General features: G+C 46.6%; 1 protein-coding gene across 1 annotated transcript in view; it reads right to left on the bottom strand.

Moving 5' to 3' along the window:
• The window catches only part of LOC124616592 (G-protein coupled receptor dmsr-1-like), a 194,814-nt gene that overhangs the window by 66,608 nt on the left and 108,627 nt on the right, over positions 1-19,579 (bottom strand). Inside the window, exon 3 of the mRNA XM_047144913.1 lies at positions 12,347-12,766. Coding sequence (XP_047000869.1) covers positions 12,347-12,766 — 420 coding nt within the window. The remainder of the gene's footprint in view (positions 1-12,346; positions 12,767-19,579) is intronic.

The following is a 19,579-nucleotide window of genomic DNA, read 5'->3' on the forward strand; positions in this document are numbered from 1 at the left end:
GCATTCTAGAAACTTAAAAATTTCTTGTTGAGTGACAAATGTCTTTGTTCATTTCGATCCCGCTAAGCCTGTGGTTTTGGAGGTAGACGTTTCTTCTTACAGAATCGGAGCTGTGCTGTCGCACAGATTTGGTTCGCAGGACAGGCTGATTGCTTTCACTTCCATATTATTGACCAAGACTCAATGTTAGTATTCGCAAAGCTAGAAGAAGCGCTCGTTATTATCTATGGCGCGACCAAGTTTCACCATTATCTGCTTGGTCGGAAGTTTTACCTAGTGACGTACCATAAATCACTTCAGTCTTGGTTTGCCGGCCGCTGTGACCGAGCAGTTATAGGCGCTTCAGTTTGGAACCGCCCTGTTGCTATGGTCGCAGATTCGAATCGTGCTTCGGGCATGGATTGGTGTGATGTCCTTGGGTTAGTTAGGTTTAAGTAATTCTAAGTGTAGGGGAGTTATGACCTCAGATGCTGAAGTCCCATACTGCTCAGAGCCAATTGAACCATTTGAAGTCTTGGTTTCGTCCGTCCAAATATGTTCCGCCAAGTACGGCTCAGAACCTGCAACGGTAGGCGTTGTTATTGTCACAGTATGAGTACGAAATACTATACTGGCACATGTCGAACCATGTAAATGCTGACGCCCTTTTTCGCCTTCCTGTTGGTCCTGATTCTGAATTCGATGCTACTGCCGCATTATGTTGACAGATCTATGTGTAGGACATTGAACTTCTACAGTCTTTTCCACTGCGCTACAGGAAAATTTCACAGGCCGCAGAAGCAAACCTTGAACCTTTTGTTTTACTACAGCTGCACTGCTTACCTCCTTCAGTGAATTCTTTCGAGAACCGATGGTTTGATCGTCGGCATGGGCTCTCCATCCAGCACAGCGTGATTTTGTTGCAAACCGACTCTGGAGAATCGCGTGTGCTTATTCCTAAAGTGTTCCAAAAAGAAGTTTTGTGATTGCTCCACCAAGGACATTAGGGAAATGTACGCATAAACAGTTAGTGCGTGGTCACAGTATTTGATGGACCATAGCCGCACACATTGAACAAATGACGTCACAGTGTCGCGCTTGTGCTGAGAATCTGTTGACCCATCCGGAAATGATTTCAGATTGGCCAAAGTCTCAATCACCGAGGCGGTGAGTGCATATTCACTTTGCTGGTCCCTTTTGGAACACTCGTTCGTTTATTGTTGCAGATTCTTTTAGCAAATATCCGTTTGAAGTGCCCATGAACTCGACTATATCGCCAAGTACCATTCAGGCTTTGTCATCTATTTTTTGCTTGCAGGATTTGCCTGAAGTTTCGCTTGCAGACATTGGCCACAGTTTACGGCTCTGGAATTTGAACAGTTTTGTACAGCCAATGGTATCACTCACCTTACCAGTGCTCCGTTTTATCCTCAATTGAATGGAGAAGCCGAACGATTTATGTTCTCTTTCCAGCAACAGATCAACAACTATGTGCCTCCCACACACGAGAGTAAGCGCTGCGGCTCTTCCGTTCCCACTAATTTTCTCTCGACTGGTAGGGAGGAGGGGGTGATGGGTAGGACGTCCTGTGGTGGTGGCATTGTGCGCTAGCTCAGTAGATCTCTGGACATCAAGGCGAGCACACACGCAAAAATTTTCCAACAAACAATACTTCAAATCTGCAGTGGTGTAATTGAGTGACTAGGACATGTAGTTGCTGGACAGGGTAATAGTTGCACCTTCCACACCAACAGCTCAGCACAGACAGCGATTGTCCTGAAAATTTCTTTTCGATGGGGAGGGGGATGTGGGAGGAGAGGAAGGCTTGGGAATTTCCCATGAGGGAGAGGGTTAATTAATTGATCAACTTAATTAATTTTTCAAATAATTTGCAGGCAAAAGTGAGCTTGGCGAGGGGCAGGGGGATTGGGGATTTCCCAGAGAAGTTGGGGTCAGGGAAGAGGATGTGGATTTTTCAGAAGAACATATTTTCCCCAGGGGACTCATAAATCAACCCCCTAGGGGGTCATAAACCAATGAGCATAACAACATTTGAAGGGGAGGGGGAAAGGGTCATAAATCAATCAAGTTTGCCAGGAATGTATTTAGCCCACACTAAGGAAATGCCCTTGTACTCTCTCTGCCCCACTACCTATGTTTGTGTTGTATGACGATGATGATGATGATTATGATTATGATGATGATGAGAGAATGGAGAGGGTGAAACCCATTGCTGGCGCATAGCCTAGTTCTCGCGAATAGCAACGATGCAGCCAATCTTAATGCCCCCATCCGACAGAGAAGTCGCCATCAACAATGTCACATCCCCTCACTTCTTGAGACACTATGGATAGGTTTGGTTTTTAAACCACGGCAGTGGCGCAAAAGCCGGCGATCAGGAACTTTACACCACCATCTCTTCTCCACTTACAGGCCCAATACTATTACTGAATTTTATTTTTTTTTCATCACCAGCATTCGAACCGGCTAACCTCCTGAACAGAGCGTCAGTGCACAAGCTTCCGTCAGTAAACTTTCATATTGTTGTTGTTGATCTCATTTTGCTCATTTGCATCTGTTCGGGGTGAATCACGCATGGCACCCGTTCATTGTCGATACCGTCACTCTGTTTCTTTTTTGATTACAGACTGCAGCTATCCCTCTGTCTGAACACGTTGACCTACCGTGCCGGCTGTGAACTCGACTACGTAAGCGAGCTGTATCGGCCACGGTTTTCGAGGTATTTAAGCAAAACGAACATTGATCTCCAAACGAATCTCCACCCCCACATTCAACTGTCACCAGTCAGGATCTACAGTGCGTCCTGTTTCGTAGCGTAACCCTTACAATCACAATAGTTTCGTAGTCGTGACAAATACAACGAAGAAATTTTTTATTTTGTGCTATTAAATTCCACGATGTTGTTAGGTAGAATTTCCACAAATGTCACTTATACAGTTTGTAAGTGATCGACTAAGGCAATGGCATAATAATGCCGGCCAACAAAGACCAAAAAAGGTCGAATGTGGAAGTAGTTCGCGCATGTGCAAATTTTTGTATAGTGATAGGAAGCAGCACCGTGCAGTGAGTGTGTGAGTGTGGGTGCGTCTGGAGGTCCCTTTTTTACGTTTTTCTTGAATAACTTTAAAACTACCGCCTTTTGCGAAAACTTATCCAAGCACAAAATTTAACAACATTAAATTTCTACAGAAAGGTCATGTTTATTTTTTCTGTACGACTAATAGTTTTCCCGTAGCGAGCGATAGAATATGGAGATCTGGCCTGTGGTTACTGAAGGTCGGATGTAACACGACATCGGTAGTGGCAGCTGCAATGCTCTATATACAGGGTGTTACAAAAAGGTACGGCCAAACTTTCAGGAAACATTCCTCACACACAAAGAAAGAAAATATGTTATGTGGACATGTGTCCGGAAACGCTTACTTTCCATGTTAGAGCTCGTTTTATTACTTCTCTTCAAATCACATAAATCATGGAATGGAAACACACAGCAACAGAATGTATCAGTGTGACTTCAAACACTTTGTTACAGGAAATGTTCAAAATGTCCTCCGTTAGCGAGGATACATGCATCCACCCTCCGTCGCATGGAATCCCTGATGCGCTGATGCAGCCCTGGAGAATGGCGTATTGTATCACAGCCGTTCACAATACTAGCACGAAGAGTCTCTACATTTGGTACCGGGGTTGCATAGACAAGAGCTTTCAAAGGCCCCTATAAATGGAAGTCAAGAGGGTTGAGGTCAGGAGAGCTTTCAAGGAATTGGTCCGTCTCTACCAATCCATCGGTTACCGAATCTGTTGTTGAGAAGCGTACGAACACTTCGACTGAAATGTGCAGGAGCTCCATCGTGCATGAACCACATGTTGTGTCGTACTTGTAAAGGCACATGTTCTAGCAGCACAGGTAGAGTATCCCGTATGAAATCATGGCGGTGAATCGAGGAAGTACCGTACATACTGACGAAACTAAAATGAGCTCTAACATGGAAATTAAGCGTTTCCGGACACATGTCCACATAACATCTTTTCTTTATTTGTGTGTGAGGAATATTTCCTGAAAGTTTGGCCGTACCTTTTTGTAACACCCTGTATAAATGACACAGCGGATATCTCATTGAGAAATCGAGTTGGAATTTGTTGTTTATTAGTGAGAAGAAAGAGTTAGGTCTCATGTTAGAGGGCGAGAAGACCACCAGCAAGTGCCGGAATTCGACTGTGACAGAATCTTTGCTTATCGTGAAAGAGACGTATCATTTCGCAATGTTGATGTCCACGACGGTGGGGGTCTAACGACTATGAGGAATATAAGAAGTGGATAACCTCAGGAGAACTATTTTCAATGTCATACAGTATCCCAGTTGTTCCACATGATTAGCGCAGAAGAGGACAGACAGGTTTTCCACTGGGCCATGCAGGACCGTAAGTCTACATACGATGAACCAAGGACTAAGCTGATTCGCAGCAAGGACAAGCAGGAGCTTTTAAACATTGCTGTACTGCTAAAGGGAAATATGTGGTCTCCTAACTGTTTATGTTCTTCTTCATTTTCTTTTGTCTGCGTCCCACACTGGTGCACAGTCGACATGGTTATTAACGCATTTGGCAAGGTTAGTTTAACGGGTCGCTGGTTGCCCTTCCTGTTGCCACACCATTACCTCGGACGGAATGTATGGAAGTGACCGAAATTTTTCTAATAATTTTTCAAATCGTGTAACTCAGGTGGCACTTAGATACCTGTCCATTAGGCATCTAGCGGGATGTAGGAAACCGCCTAAAAACCGCTTCCAGGTTGGCTTGCGCACCAGCCTTCTCGCCCTCCAATGGGTGGATTCAGTCCACGTCTGGCGCACCACCCCATCTGGGAAGCGGTGCGCCAACACGCACGGCTATTCGGACATCTCCACAGTTAAGGTGGAGTTCGTCCAACGTCACTACACTGCAAGCAGTTGGGGGATCCCACCATTGACTGTCATATGTCAAGTGGACATTGGAGTCGAATTTGGCTGCGTAGACTGTCCGGCATACGACACACCGTTTCGTGTTGGGGTATTTTGTTACTACAGGATACTGTTCTTGTTTCCATTGTAGGATGAGATGGATCTGCTTGCCCTCGACAAAGGTGGAAGCAGGAAAGAAGTGTATATCTGAGTTCCAAGCGAAAACGCCCAAGGTAGAAAAACAGTGCCATGATGTTTTGCAGTGACACCAGGAACTTGAGAGAGGCTGTCACTAAAGCAGTAAGTCCTTGAGGCTGTGGGGCAGCGATGCCTTAACCGTAAATTTGGCCTAAGGGAGAGGGCCATCGCTCTGTCATAAGCGTTTACTAGACTTAGTACTCCCATGTCCGATTCACGTCGAACTTTGAACAAGATAACTGTGCTAACGAAGCAGCCAAGAATCGCCATAATGGACCAGGCCCTTGGGTTCGTAAATAAAAGAGTCTATGCACCGTCAGGACGTGCGACACTAGGTAGATACTGGCCTAGCGTACCTGGAGGATGTTCGAAGTGTCGTGATCTGCTAACCCTTCTCTAATTTGGTGCAGAAGGCGCCTATAATTATGCGTCGTCATGTGGTGTATGGTGTAAGATGTATATCGCATCTCATCTGGTTGCAGACGCGTAAGAAGGTGACACTGTCAGATAATGATCCCTTCCCAATTTGTACGACTGCTGACTTTTCGAGGTTAATGCGGCTAACCGAGACGGACTCATACGTCTTGATCCATTCTGTGGAGGTTCTCAAATCATCACCACCATGGAGTACCAGCATAAAGTCTCCTGCATATGTGGTGCATATGAGGGTGGCAGTGTCGAGCAGTATCCTAGTGAGTCGATGGCATAGGCCAGTAACAAGCGCTCCAAGGCCAACACATAATATATCAAAGGGCAGCCTTGGCACACTGAGCGGTGAATATGGATGGCCGCTATTTAATGACTGGATTGTTAATGAGAATACTCTGTAATGCATCAATTAGGAGGCACTTCATCACTTCGAGAAAGCGTTCTGGGTATCTGATGCTCCAGAGAACTTCTGTCAAGAATGAGAGGTCAACTTAGTCAAATGCTTGACTTAAGTCTATGAAAACCAGCACACCTTGTACGAGCTGAACCTTTGTGTTATTAACCTAGTGAAAATTTTCATTTCACTCTTCAGCAGCTTCAAGAACTGGTAACCATGGATACAGGACCCACCATTTGGTTTATGAATAGGCACTATCAGTCCTTCCAGGAAGCTAACAGGAAGTGGTACTTTTGGAGACATCAGTTCTTGGCATATCTCAATCTAACACAGCATTAACAGCTGCTTGAAGGCTCGATAAAACTCCAAATGGAGGCCATATGGCAATGGGTTCTTGACGACCAAACGTCTGTTGACGGCATCAGACACTTCGTCCTCTGAAATGTCCCCTGTCAAGACCGCCTCCAATGATTGTGTTATGAGGGCTTGATCAACCCTGAGACTCCGGTAATGAGCGCCGGATCCAGTTGCTACACTGAATACAGTCGAGCATAATGCTCATGACAACCTTTGGCTGTATCCCATTGTTTGTTGAGACGTCTACCACCTCCATGTCGGTAAAGTGGACCAGCACTCATCGCCACTTTCTGTGCTCCGTGATTATGTGATACATTAAAAGCTGTTCTGTGAGCAATCGGTCTTGCACATGCTCATGTTCATGTGCTGTGGCTCCTTCCAAACGGAGGCGTGTGAGAGAAGCCATCTTTCATTAGGCATGGTTTACTGAAGCCTGTCTCTCCAGCGACGGAAGTCATTGTGAACATTCTCTGAGGATGGTAAAATAAAAGTCGCTTCACTGGTTCACGGGCGTTGCGTCGGATAATGTTGTGGAAGCTACACAATATTTCGACGAGACAGCTACTCGTCATCGTGAGGTGCTTCAATGGCTCTGACTCGCTAGAAAAGGGCAGGTGCCAAAGGATGAGCATACAACGTTATTGTAAACGAATCACAGAACATAGCGACACCCAGTGCCCCCTGACGGACTAACATGCCAGGATGTCGCCGTGCTGTATGAGTCGTCTACGATTTAGCCTCAACCCTTGGCGTCTGCGCTTTTCAAGCGAGTCAGCGTATACACTTCTGGCCATTAAAATTTTCTACACCACCAAGGTGACGTGCTACAGACGCGAAATTTAATCGACAGGAAGAGGATGCTTTGATATGCAAATGATTAGCTTTTCAGAGCATTCACACAAGGTTGGCGCCGGTGGCGACACCTACAACGTGCTGACATTAGGAAAGTTTCCAATCGATTTCTCATACACAAACAGCAGTTGACCGGCGTTGCCTGGTGAAACGTTGTTGTGATGCCTCGCGTAAGGAGGAGAAATGCGTACCATCGCGTTTCCGACTTTGATAAAGGTCGGATTGTAGATTATCGCGATGGCGGTTTATCGTATCGCGACACTGCTGCTCGTGTTGGTTAGAGATCCAGTGACTGTTAGCAGAATATGGAATCGGTGGGTTCAGGAGGGTAATATGGAACGCCACGCTGGATCCCAACGGCCTCGTATCACTAGCAGTCGAGATGACAGGAATCTTATCCACATGTATGTAACGAATAGTGCAGCCACGTCTCGATCCCTGAGTCGACAGATGTGGTCGTTTGCAAGACAACAACCATCTGCACGAACAGATCGACGACGTTTGCAGAAGTATGGACTATCAGCTCGGAGACCATGGCTGCGGTTACCTTTGACGCTGCATCACAGACAGGAGCGCCTGCGATGGTGTACTCAACGACGAACCTGGGTGCACGAATGGCAAAACGTCATTTTTTCGGATGAATCCAGGTTCTGTTTACAGCATCATGATGGTCGCATCCGTGTTTGGCGACATCGTGGTGAACGCGCATTGGAAGTGTTTATTCGTTATCGCGATAGTGGTGTATCGTCCGACGTGATGGTATGGGGTGCCGTTGGTTACACGACTCGGTCACCTCTTGTCCGCATTGACGCCACTCTGAACAGTGGACATTTGGACATTACATTTCAGATGTGTTACGACCCGTGGCTCTGTCCTTAATGATCCTCGCGAAACCCTACATTTCAGCAGGATAATGCACGACCGCATGTTGCAGGTGGTGTATGGGCCTTTCTGGATACAGAAAATGTTGGACTACTGGCCTGGCCAGCACATTCTCGAGATCTCTCACCAATTGGAAACGTCTGGTCAATGGTGGCCGAAAAACTGGCTCGTCACAATACGCCAGTCACTACTCTTGATGAACTGTGGTACCGTGTTGAAGCTGCATGGGCAGCTGTACCTCAGTTTGACTCAATGCCCAGGTGTATCAAGGCCGTCATTACGGCCAAAAGTGGTTGTTCTGGGTACTGTTTTCTGAGGATCTATGCACCCAAATTGCGTGGAAATGTCATCAGATGTCAGTTCTAGTATAATATATTTGTCCAATGAATACCCGGTTATCATCTGCATTTCTTCTTGGTGTAGCAATTTTAATGGCCAGTAGTGTACATTGCTGACAAAGTAAAGTAGTAATCTGACCTATAAGAGGTAATTTTTCTTGTTAATATTTGTGTTCTTTAAGTGGATAACACCAGTGTGCAATGTGACACCAAGCACTGTAGTCACGTTATGGAAATAAAAAATGTTGAAGATTATTACAAGCAATAACACCAAAAAGATGGATATCATAATTTATGTTAAGAATGTAATAAGTGATACCAAGTAGTGTGTATTGGCTAGCAATTGCAGAAATACGTCAGTAAACGCCTGAATATGACGAGAAGCTGCTCCGTCGAAATACTGTGCAGCTTCCCCAGTATTTTCCGAAAGGACATCCGTGAACGAATGAAGCAGTTACTACGTCGGAAAAGTCTTAAACAGCACAAAATAAAAGTCGATTATGTGTCTGCGCCACGCAGATGCTTCTCTACCATACATCATCGCCCGAGGGTTGGTTTTATGCAGTGAGTCCCTCATCTTAAGGCTGCGGGGTAAAGTCCATGGCAGCGGACGCACTTATTCCATACATTTTCCACAGCTACATGACAGACTACAGAGGACAAGTGGATGGTGGTGAGCTCCCATGGGCTCCTACTGCACTATACTCTGACGGGGACGGGGGGCTATGGTGCAGACGTAGGGCAACAGATCCGAAAAAAAAAGCTGTTGGCCATAGTTCCCGATCAGGTATCGCCATCTGTAGTGAGCGGGTGACATAAATCCGGTGGTGTCTGCTGGACGAATGATTGGTGAATTTAGCATAGCCATGTCTATCCCTGTGGATGTGGCGCCATGTTTCCATCAGTTGAAGATTACGAATGAGAATGTCAAACTCAGCTCATGGGGAATATCGCAGGAGCCATTCCGTAGGCGCTTGTGTGCAAATGTAGTTCATGTCAATCACCAGATCGTCTAGCTGACAGTGGCAGAGCAGCACAATATCCTCTGCAAAAAATCTGGAGAGTTTCGGCCGTCAGCCTGTAACGGAAGGAAGATAGACATTAGTGAGTAAGTTCACTGTGGCGGCCATGCGTTTGAACTGGGGAGATATCGAACGTCACTGGCTACCAAGACCTGTCTATTTAGGACGGCGACTCCGCTACCGTTGGGCGAAGCATGGGAGACATGAGTTGTGTAATTGAAGAGGTCAGGAAAACGGGCTACGTGGACCTGTTGCAGGAGAGACATGTCGATGTCCACAGCATTAGGCATATCTTGCAACATGGAGAATTTATGACACGTTCTGACAGTGTTGGGGTTGATTTTTGCCAATCGAAAGGTTTGTTGCCTTGTCCCTACCTCTGGTGGTGTCGTCATGGACGACGATAGAAAGGGATACCTTCGCCTAAACGCCACTGACTCACTGCCATTCACTTGGTCGCTGGGGCAGTAAGTGCACATTCTGTATCGTCCTTATCTTCCTTCCTCAATTTTGTCGCCAAGTCACATTCAACGTCTATTGCCCTTGAACCATAAGTAGTTAGCTGCTGTTGTGCAGAAGTTCCAAATGTCGGATCCCATATCTCTTTCCTACGGGCAGCTCAAGGAGGGTCAGCTTTCCTTGGTATCATAGTCAGCAGGTCTGGAGGAGAAGAATAGACCTCGTCTTGAGTGTGGAAGATGTCTTGTCGGCCCGCCGCCATGGCGGGCGCATCGACTAAGCCATGCACAACCCCGTGACATTCCTGTTCTATTGGGTGGTTTCTTCATCCGTTGGAGATGTCATCACTACTCTGAAGTGGTTGAGGAGGAGGACTATCGACCCCACAGGTGGCACCAATTCTCCAATCAGTGCCTGTGACAGCCGACATTGACATGTCATGACTTTCCTGGCTGCAGCCACAACACATGCATAGCTGGTCAATGTACATCACTATCGCACAGCAACTGCTGATGCTGAGTTACGATGGAACATGTTTTGTCAGTTCGATTTTTATTTGGCGGACACCATTGTACACCTTTTAAGTCTCAAATCTCGACGACATTTCTCGACCACATATCCGATCACGTTTTAGTAGGGACAGAAAGCTGCATTTTACGACGTCACCTTGCTCATTAAAGGGGAGTTAACAGACTCTAAATGTGCGCAAGTAGAGGCGTGCACGGTCCTCTGTATCGCCCCAATGTGATCATCAGGGTGTTCGAACTTAAGCGAATCGCGAATTTTTTCGCCACAGTTGTGCACACCTCGGAATTTATTTCCTCGACGTAAATAAAGGTGGCCGTAATTGAGAAGTGCATGCCCACAGTGCCCAGGGAATCTTAACATAAATCGTCTCGTAGGAATAGTTCAACCACATACGCACGTGGTTTGGCGTTATGCGGTTGAAAAGTGATTTCCATCGTTGCATTTCTATAGCAGTGCGCCATATTTAGAACGACTCGCAACTGTCAACAGGTAAACAACTGCCTGTGCCAAGCTCCGCTGGCGGGACGCAAACGAGACTTGTGTACTAAGCAGATGTGGGGATAACACAGCTGCACTGACTAGCTTTGTCAGTGCCCTCACTAACAGGAACTTCAATTCATGCCTTCAGCCCATTTTCCCTTCTTAAATCGTCAGTATGGTAGCGGTTAGCCCAACTGCCTAGGAAGCAGGAGATACTGGTTCAAGTCTCAGCCGTGCTACAAATTTTAATTCATTTCTTTAGCCTCTGTCCTTAGCGAAGATAAAGTTTAGAGAATAATTTATTATACCCAAGATCGCTCAAAAATGGCAATGCTCACATTACTGCCTTCAGTAATTCATTGCCTACTTCTCTTGTATTGTGTGATCGTATGATGCGTACCTCATTGTCAGACATTGTAGGACGAACGGTGTTCAAAATGCTTAATTGGAATTGTTATGTATCCGGACGAAGTTGTTGGAGAATTTATTACATCTGAAGATTCCAATCAAAGGCTGAAACTTGTGATGTGAATGTTATAATTTTAAATCTAGGCTACAGATGTCTGGAGAATAAAGGACTGTCAGAAAGGTGACAGTTTTTATGGCTTCCCAGAAGGCTGCAACAGAGCCGAGACCTGGGCCTGCGTACAGCATCAGAATGGACGAATCCATGACTGGAGGATCCGAGGGCAATGAACGTTGCCGCATCATGCTTGTCATTATCATACAGGTTGAACACCTTGAGTGATGGTGTGGACTGCCAGTTGTCACTGAATACGATCACTCCTTCTTCCCAAAGGTGGCAATTTTGACAGCGTGAATTAAACCTATGACGTTTTAAGGCCAGTGGTCTGCGTCCTGCCTTCGAGATCTCCATGACGTTAGCTTTCAACAATATAACCCAAGATAGTAGAACCATATATGTCCTGTTCCATTATGAACTTAGATAGAGGGTATTCTCTAGCCAGAGTGTTCTACCAGTCCCTGACCCACTGGAAACATCTGATCATGGAGTACCGAGATTTGAAAGCAAACAATTCGATTCACGGACTCTTGTCGCAGAGTCAAAACAACATGGAATGACGCACCCATACCTCTTATCCACACCCAGTTAGAATCGATTCGCAGCTCGAGGTGATCCGCTGTTGCCCCCAGAGCTGCCAGATCACTGTGCTAAGCATCGCATCGTATCTGCCTAGGAAGACCTATCAATGCAATTATGCACTCTGAGATACAGGTAGCTCACATATTAATGTTCTCTCAGTACTGTGGAATCACGTGACCACCGGGCACCGTCCAAGTCGTGGAGGGCAGTGGTCATGATGCTTTGGCTTAGCAGCGTATGTTGAAAACTAATAGTATCGTCATGATTTAACACAGTGACAATGGACACTTCTTTTAAGCACACTATCTCTGGGCAGATCCCTAAGAAGCGAGAGATGTGGCGGATAGTGGTGGGCTCACCTGATGGAGATGTACCTCCAGACAGCGAGGGTGAGCGTGAGGCAGACGTTGACGGAGTGCAGCATGAGCGAGAGGTGGGCGTGCACCAGCAGCATGGCGGCCCAGCCGTACGGGTAATCGCGCTGCTCGGGCAGCACGACGTACAGGTAGGCTGCGACGGGCACGTACTCGAGCATCAGCAGCATGTCGGCGACGGCGAGCGCCGTCAGCAGGCGGTTGATGGGCGCGGCGGCCAGCTCGCGCCGCGTCAGCACCGCCACGTTGAGCGCGTTGGCCGCCGTGCCGAGCGCGCACACCAGCAGCGCACAGTAGCCGTGCGCGCGCCGGTACACCAGCAGCGCCTCGCGCAGCGCGCCGCCGCACTCGCTGCACTCGCTGCCGTCGCCGCGCGCGGGCCCGCCGCCGGCCAGCGCCACCGTCCTGCGGGCCGTCGACAAATATCCATAGGTAAAACTAAACTATGGGGTTGGGTTGGGTTGTTTTGGGGGAAGAGACCAAACTGCGAGGTCATCGGACTCATCGGTTGAGGGAAGGATGGGGAAGGAAGTCGGCCGTGCCCTTTCAAAGGAACCATCCCGGCATTTGCCTGGAGCGATTTAGGGAAATCACGGAAAACCTAAATCAGGATGGCCGGACGCGACTGAACTATGCTCTGCCTGAACAGGCCATGGAGGCCCAACGATACCGACTGGTTGCTGTGAGTAGTGGAGCAACAAGGACGTCGCCCCAAAGTGGGTCATCCCAGGGCCGGTGTCGCCCCAAGGCAGGCGTCACCCCAAATCCAAGATGGCGGCCGTGACGCAGGTACGTGACGTCACGTGACATCAGCTGATGATGCGATTGACGTCAGCTGATGATGCGAGGACCATTATCCTAAAATGGCGGGAAAATAGGTAAACAGGGGTACCTCCACTAAACTAACTCACCCTATCCTACGAACTCACGACAAGTTTGAATTTTTGACGGGAAGATAGGTCGATTGGGCTGCCTATACTAACCTAAGAAAATTGCGGGAAAGAAAGGGCTACCTCCACTAACCTCTTCCTAGGAACTAGACATAAGTCACGTGACATCGCGTACTCGCTTCACGGACGCCATCTTGGATTTGGGGTGATGCCAGCCTTGGGACGACGCTGGCCCTAGGGTGACCTACTTTGGGGCGACGTCTTTGTTGCTCCACTACTGCCATGGTATCACAGGCCACAGACCTAACTGGGTGCAGATATGGAGGGGCATCCGGTCATCACACAGGTCTCCTGGACGTATGTCAGTTTAGGAGACCAGAGCCACTACTTCTCGTCGTGCGGTAGCGTTCTCGCTTCCCGCGCCCGGGTTCCCGGGTTCGATTCCCGGCGGGGTCAGGGATTTTCTCTGCCTCGTGATGGCTGGGTGTTGTGTGTTGTCCTTAGGTTAGTTAGGTTTAGGTAGTTCTAAGTTCTAGGGGACTGATGACCATAGATGTTAAATCCCATAGTGCTCAGAGCCATTTGAACCACTACTTCTCGACCAAGTAGCTCCTCAGTGTCCCTAACAAGGACTGAGTGCACCCCATGTGCCGACAGAGCTTGGCAGATGGGATGTTCACACATCCAAGTGCTAGTCCAGCCCGACAGCTCGTAACTTCGGTGACTGACGGGAACGGATGTCAGCAGTGCGGCAAGCTGCTGGCTCCATAGGTAGAAAGCTGGCAGAATTCACTGTGTTCCACTCAACACGCATTTGCTATGTTGCTTACAAAACATAGCAACCATTTTAGAACATTGGTCAAATGTTTGGAGCCCATATCACATACGAATTTTGAACATGTACGAAGAAGGTAAATGAGAATGATCACACTTGTGATTCGCCGATATCCCCGCTTAGCCGAGTGGTAACGTGTTTGCCTATCACGCAACGGGCTTGGATTCGATTCCCGGTTGAGTTGGAAATTTCCTCTGGTCGTGGACAGGGTGCTGTGTTCTCCTCATCATCATCACAGTGGTCACATGTCTGATTCGCCCATCCCCCGCCGTAACCGAGTGGTAACGTGTTGGCCTACCATGCAGTGGGCTTGGGTTTGATTCCCGGTTGGAGATTTTCTCTGCTCGTGGACAGGGTGTTGTGTTGTCCTCATCATCATCACTGCCACTCAAGTCGTCCAGCGCGGCGTCAGCTGAAGGCAGACTTGCAACCCTGCGGCCGAACTTCCTGTAACGGTCGTCCTGGCCAGCAGTGCCACATGATCATTTTTGTTTCTTTTTTTTCTGATTCGCCCACTGAAGTGCATCACGAAAATTCTGAATACCTCAAACGGTGTACTCTACATCAGTGGTTCCCAACCTTTCTTAGACCATTATCCCTGTGCGCAGTCAGACATTAGCTAGTACTCCCCCCTCTCCCAGGCCCCTTTTCTCGTCCACATTATCACCAACTAGCATTTGGTTTGTGTGTGTGTGTGCGTGTGTGTGTGTGTGTGTGTGTGTGTGTGTGTGTGTGTGTGTGTGTGTGTGTCTGTGTGTGTCTGTGTGACGGAGTGGGGTGTTAGAATTAATGACTAAGGAATCGCAAATGCTACCCACAACTCCTCAGATAAGACGGATAACTATCCAAAGTGAGGGAAGACAGCTGCTACAAAACGTACTTCCCCCGTATTACTCCTCTCAATTGCGCCACTTTCTTGACCTGCACACTGCAACCCCATTTAAAATGTGTGTACCATACTTACTGTTTGTAAATCACTTGATGGCTGCACTCCTTACTTCTGAAATGGCAGGAATTGGGAGACTTCAGGCTGTTAATACTTTGTGCCTCAGCACAGCTACTACTAGTAATACCAATAATAATAATACTGTGCGCAGCACTCTAGTAGCCCTTACATAGTCACTGCTCTGTCGTGCTGTTACTTATCGGTTTCGAAGCAAGTAAGGAAGCAATTTCTGGACTACTAGAGGGACTATTTGCAACTTGGAAAAGACATTTTCCTGAGATATTTAGCATTTGTTACGTACTGGGTGTTCAGAAAGTAACTATGCAGTGCCTTGTTGCGGTGTGCTTAGTAATGACTGATAAGATTGTCAGTTAACAATACAACGTTTGCCATTCTTTAACATACTTAACCATATTTGACGAGGTATTTGTATTTGTTCGCAGGTCCACTTTGATTGAAGGCCAATGACTTGTCTAACATCATTGTGATCCAGGTCATTATGCTGACGATTGAACAAAGTGTGTTTCTTCCGGAGCATTTGTCCCGCAATGGTGACAATTTATCTCATAACTAGAAGCTGAATCTGCAACAAGGTTCCCTGGAGTGAAGATGCCTAACCGCAGTGCTGTGCGGGGCCTCACCACCAAATTTCGAAAGACCGGAAGCGTTCATAATGCTCCAAAATCAGGCGGGTCGTCCACATCCACATATGAAGAGAAGGTGGCTGAGCTGCAAGACATGATGCTGCCGAGTCCAAAGAAGTCGATCAGACGACTAGCTCGGCAAGCCCACGTGTCCGTGGGTTCCGCTCGCAAAATTCTCCGGAGTTCTCCGTCCATGTGTCAGTAAAAATTGTCGGTCGTGCGTGAACTGAGACACACCGATCGCCCAGCGCGTGTGAACATCTGCTACTGGTTTATGTCCTTCCTGCAGGACAATGGTGACAGAATTCTTGAGACAACGTTTTTCAAGTATGACAAATGTTTCATCTCTCCGGTTACGTGAATAGCTAGAATATTCGTGTGCGGACTACGGAGAATCCGAATGAATTTAAGGTGTCCCCATAGCTTGATCAAAATGTTGAGTCCGGTGCGCCGTGACTCGTTAACGCATCATTGAGCCAATCTTTATTCCGGCCATCGTTAATGCAGAACGGTAACGCACCTGTATCCTGGAGTCCTCCCTGCGTGACGTGAGTGAGAATGCCTGGTTCCAACAGGATGGAGCAACTGTACATACCGCCCAAAAGACGATGAACTTTTTAAAGGACATCTTTGGTGACCGCATCATCTCTCGAAGACTTGGGCCTCCGCGTTCACCTGAGTTGGCTCCACCGGACTACTTTCTATGGGATACGTTGAAGGGAAAGGCCTATGAAGGCAATCCACACGCCATACAAGAACTCCAAGCTGCACTGACACGTCACATTCGGAACATCATTCGCGATGTTCTGCACAAATTCTTCAAGAACATGCAGAAACGTGTGAAACTGTGTATCCACGTTCAAGGGGATCACTTTAAGAATCTTACGAGTTCCATGACTTTAATATAACAAGATATGAACCGCATAGTTACTTACTGAACGCCCGTACTGGACGAAGCACCAAATATGTGTGTAGTGGGTGGACTATATGAGGAATCTATAGCCTCCACCGCATTAATGCTACTAATTGAAACTTCGTTTTACCCCTCAAGAGGTAATTATCCCCAGATTCGGAACCACTGCTCTAGGTGGTGGATTCCAGCTATACCGAGGCACACATAGATCATACAGTGACACTGTCTAAGACACATTTCATTTGCAAATGGTCACGTTGGAATGTTGTGCCGAGTAGTCACAGTTCGTGCACAGTTCCCCAAGAGGCAGCACTAGTCACTATCATGCATGTGTGTCGCCACCACTTTAAGTTGGTAAAATGGCGTAAAAAGGTCGGTTGAAACTAGAACAGAGAGTGAAGACTGTGTCGTTTTGTTGGGAAATGATGAGTGTCGCAGATACTCAGCGACATTTTTGTGTTCATTCTCGTATGAAGTGGGCCCCCGTAGACAGGCTACAGGCTGATGGCAGTATCTAGCAGCAAAAACAACCTCGTGCCAACAATATCCATACTGGACAGAATGTTGGAGGCTGCAAGTGTAGCTTTGACACGAAGTCGTAGGAAATCCACGAGGTGAGTTTCAGCTGAATTGGACATCCCACATGTTTCTCTTTAGAGAATATTTCATGCTGACGTGAAATTATTCTCATACAAAATGACAGTATTGCACAAACTGACGGAAAATGACAAGGTACAGTGATTACAGTTTTCAGCTTCGGTTCTAGCAAATGATGTTGCCGTCATTCATAACACATTGTTCTCTAATGAGGTAGCATCACTAGGCCAAATAGCAGATTTTGGGCACGAGAAGCTGCTGATATTGTTTATGAGACTGAAAATTATGCAGAACAGGTGAGTGTATAGGGCGCCATTTGCTTCATGGAATCATTGGGGCAACCTTTTTCATTATCACCACTAATAGAGCATGCTATATGGACATGGTGCGTAACTACTTTCTTCCACAGCTTTAAACTGTAGGTTTACCATGGTGACACAATGGCCCATGCAAGATGGAGCTCGTCCTCATGGAACACACTTTAAAAAAATGACGTGTTTTGCGTATGAAATGCTACATAAACAATTTTCAGCGTGAGACATTTTACGCACCATCCCGTATCACATGAAGTCCCTTTGTAAACTACTAGTAGAAATCAATTTTGGGAAAAATTTAGCTTTGAGATGGGCCGAACTTAAAATCAGAATTTTCCGACCTTTCACCAAGAAAGAAGAACCAACCCACGAATCTTTCTGAAGGGTTTTCGTGGAACCTTACCTGTGGCTTGGGACAGTCGTATGAGTCCTAGTCCTATGAGAGGTTTGAAAGAGATTTTAGGTCGAAATTTTGGCCTTAGAGTATGCATAAAAGACAAAAGTTGTTGTTTCTGGGTTCAGGTGTGTACAGAAAGACATGAGACAGTTCTAGGAATTTCATCTCATTCAGGCAAACTATTTAGAGGATGGTCATTATGAACCGCATCTGACTGAAGTGGTAATCAGTGGGTTACTTACAGCCGTGAGAGAAACAAGATTTCTAGGCCAACTTATTTTTTTCAATATGTACAAGGCATTTGGAATACTAAAGGAGAACAGTCTGATCAGCAAATGAATCCCTGGTGATGAAGGGAGGGCAGTGCCTACCAAGCTAGTTATGGATGGGTCATACACAACCAACAGTCTAATAATAAGAATCAGCTTGGAAAGAACAGGTACTGCCGTAACAGAAATGAGGGGCACAAAAATCACAGTAACAATGGTGACAGCAGTAACGGGAGGGGATATAAAAGAATCGATCCATTTCGGAGCACTCAAGGGATGTGGCAAAAACCAAGAGACACTAACAGATCTTGGAAGGAACCAGTTGCTGCGGAAAGTGTGAGAACTAGCGACGATGATGTATCCAGTGAAGTATTAGCGGAAGGTTGATCTCAATTCAATGTCCTAGAAATCTCCACATCCTATATCTTTCAGAGTTAGATAGCAGTGAAGAAAGCCAATCGTGAGATTTGGCTGGTACTAGATACGAGAACACTAAACCAAATTAGTGAAGTAGAGACAGAGCGACCGTTAAATACTGAGGAGATATTCTCAAAATTTATGGGGCTTGAGACACCTTTCTATGATGGATCCTACTGAGTTACTGTCAAGTGCCCTTACTAGATGAATCAGGAATGCCCACTGCCTATTTATTTGACGGAAAAATCATAACTTTAAGATTCTACCCTATTACTTAAAGGAACTCAGAGTCGATACTATATCTAAGCAAAGCAATTGGGGCAGACTATGCAAGAATAGTGTTACATGTGAATAACTTATAAGCTGCAACTAACACATGGGAAGATCACATCAGTGCTCTGGATTTTGTGCTTAAGTGATCTGTAGAAAAGAATATCTCTGTTGAGTTGACATAGGGTAGTTTAGATTATGTAAGATTAAATTTCTTGGGATATTTTGCAACTAGTTGGTGTTCAACCAAACTAAACACAATGTGTGGCGGGTGTGAAGTGCCCATTCCTGAAGATGATAAAACAACTGAGAGCTTTTCTGGATGAGTAGGCTTTTGTCGAGGTTTTCTTCAGAACAAAATAGGAATGTGTGACATAACTTTTGAAGACAATAGCACTTAGTGGAACGGAGGTGGTTCACCTATGGTTGATGACGGCACTCGCTCGAGAAAGCCATGGCCATGAGAGAGTTCACAAACGTGCGAGCCGGGCGAGGGGGGGGGGGGGGAGAGGGAAGAGGGAGACGATAATGTAGCCTAAGTGTCTACTGGCCCGCGAGAGGACGCAGCAAGATATAGCTTGTACCAGTTAGTTGTTGCCCGAGGAATTGGTCAGTGACTGCGATGGGAGAAATTGGAATGAGGACCATTATATTACTCGGCAAGGTTATCCCAGTGATAATCTCCTGTGCTCGGTCATTTTTAACTGAGAATGCATAATCACTGAT

Source organism: Schistocerca americana, chromosome 5, assembly GCF_021461395.2.
Source record: "Schistocerca americana isolate TAMUIC-IGC-003095 chromosome 5, iqSchAmer2.1, whole genome shotgun sequence".
Lineage (NCBI taxonomy): Eukaryota > Metazoa > Arthropoda > Insecta > Orthoptera > Acrididae > Schistocerca > Schistocerca americana.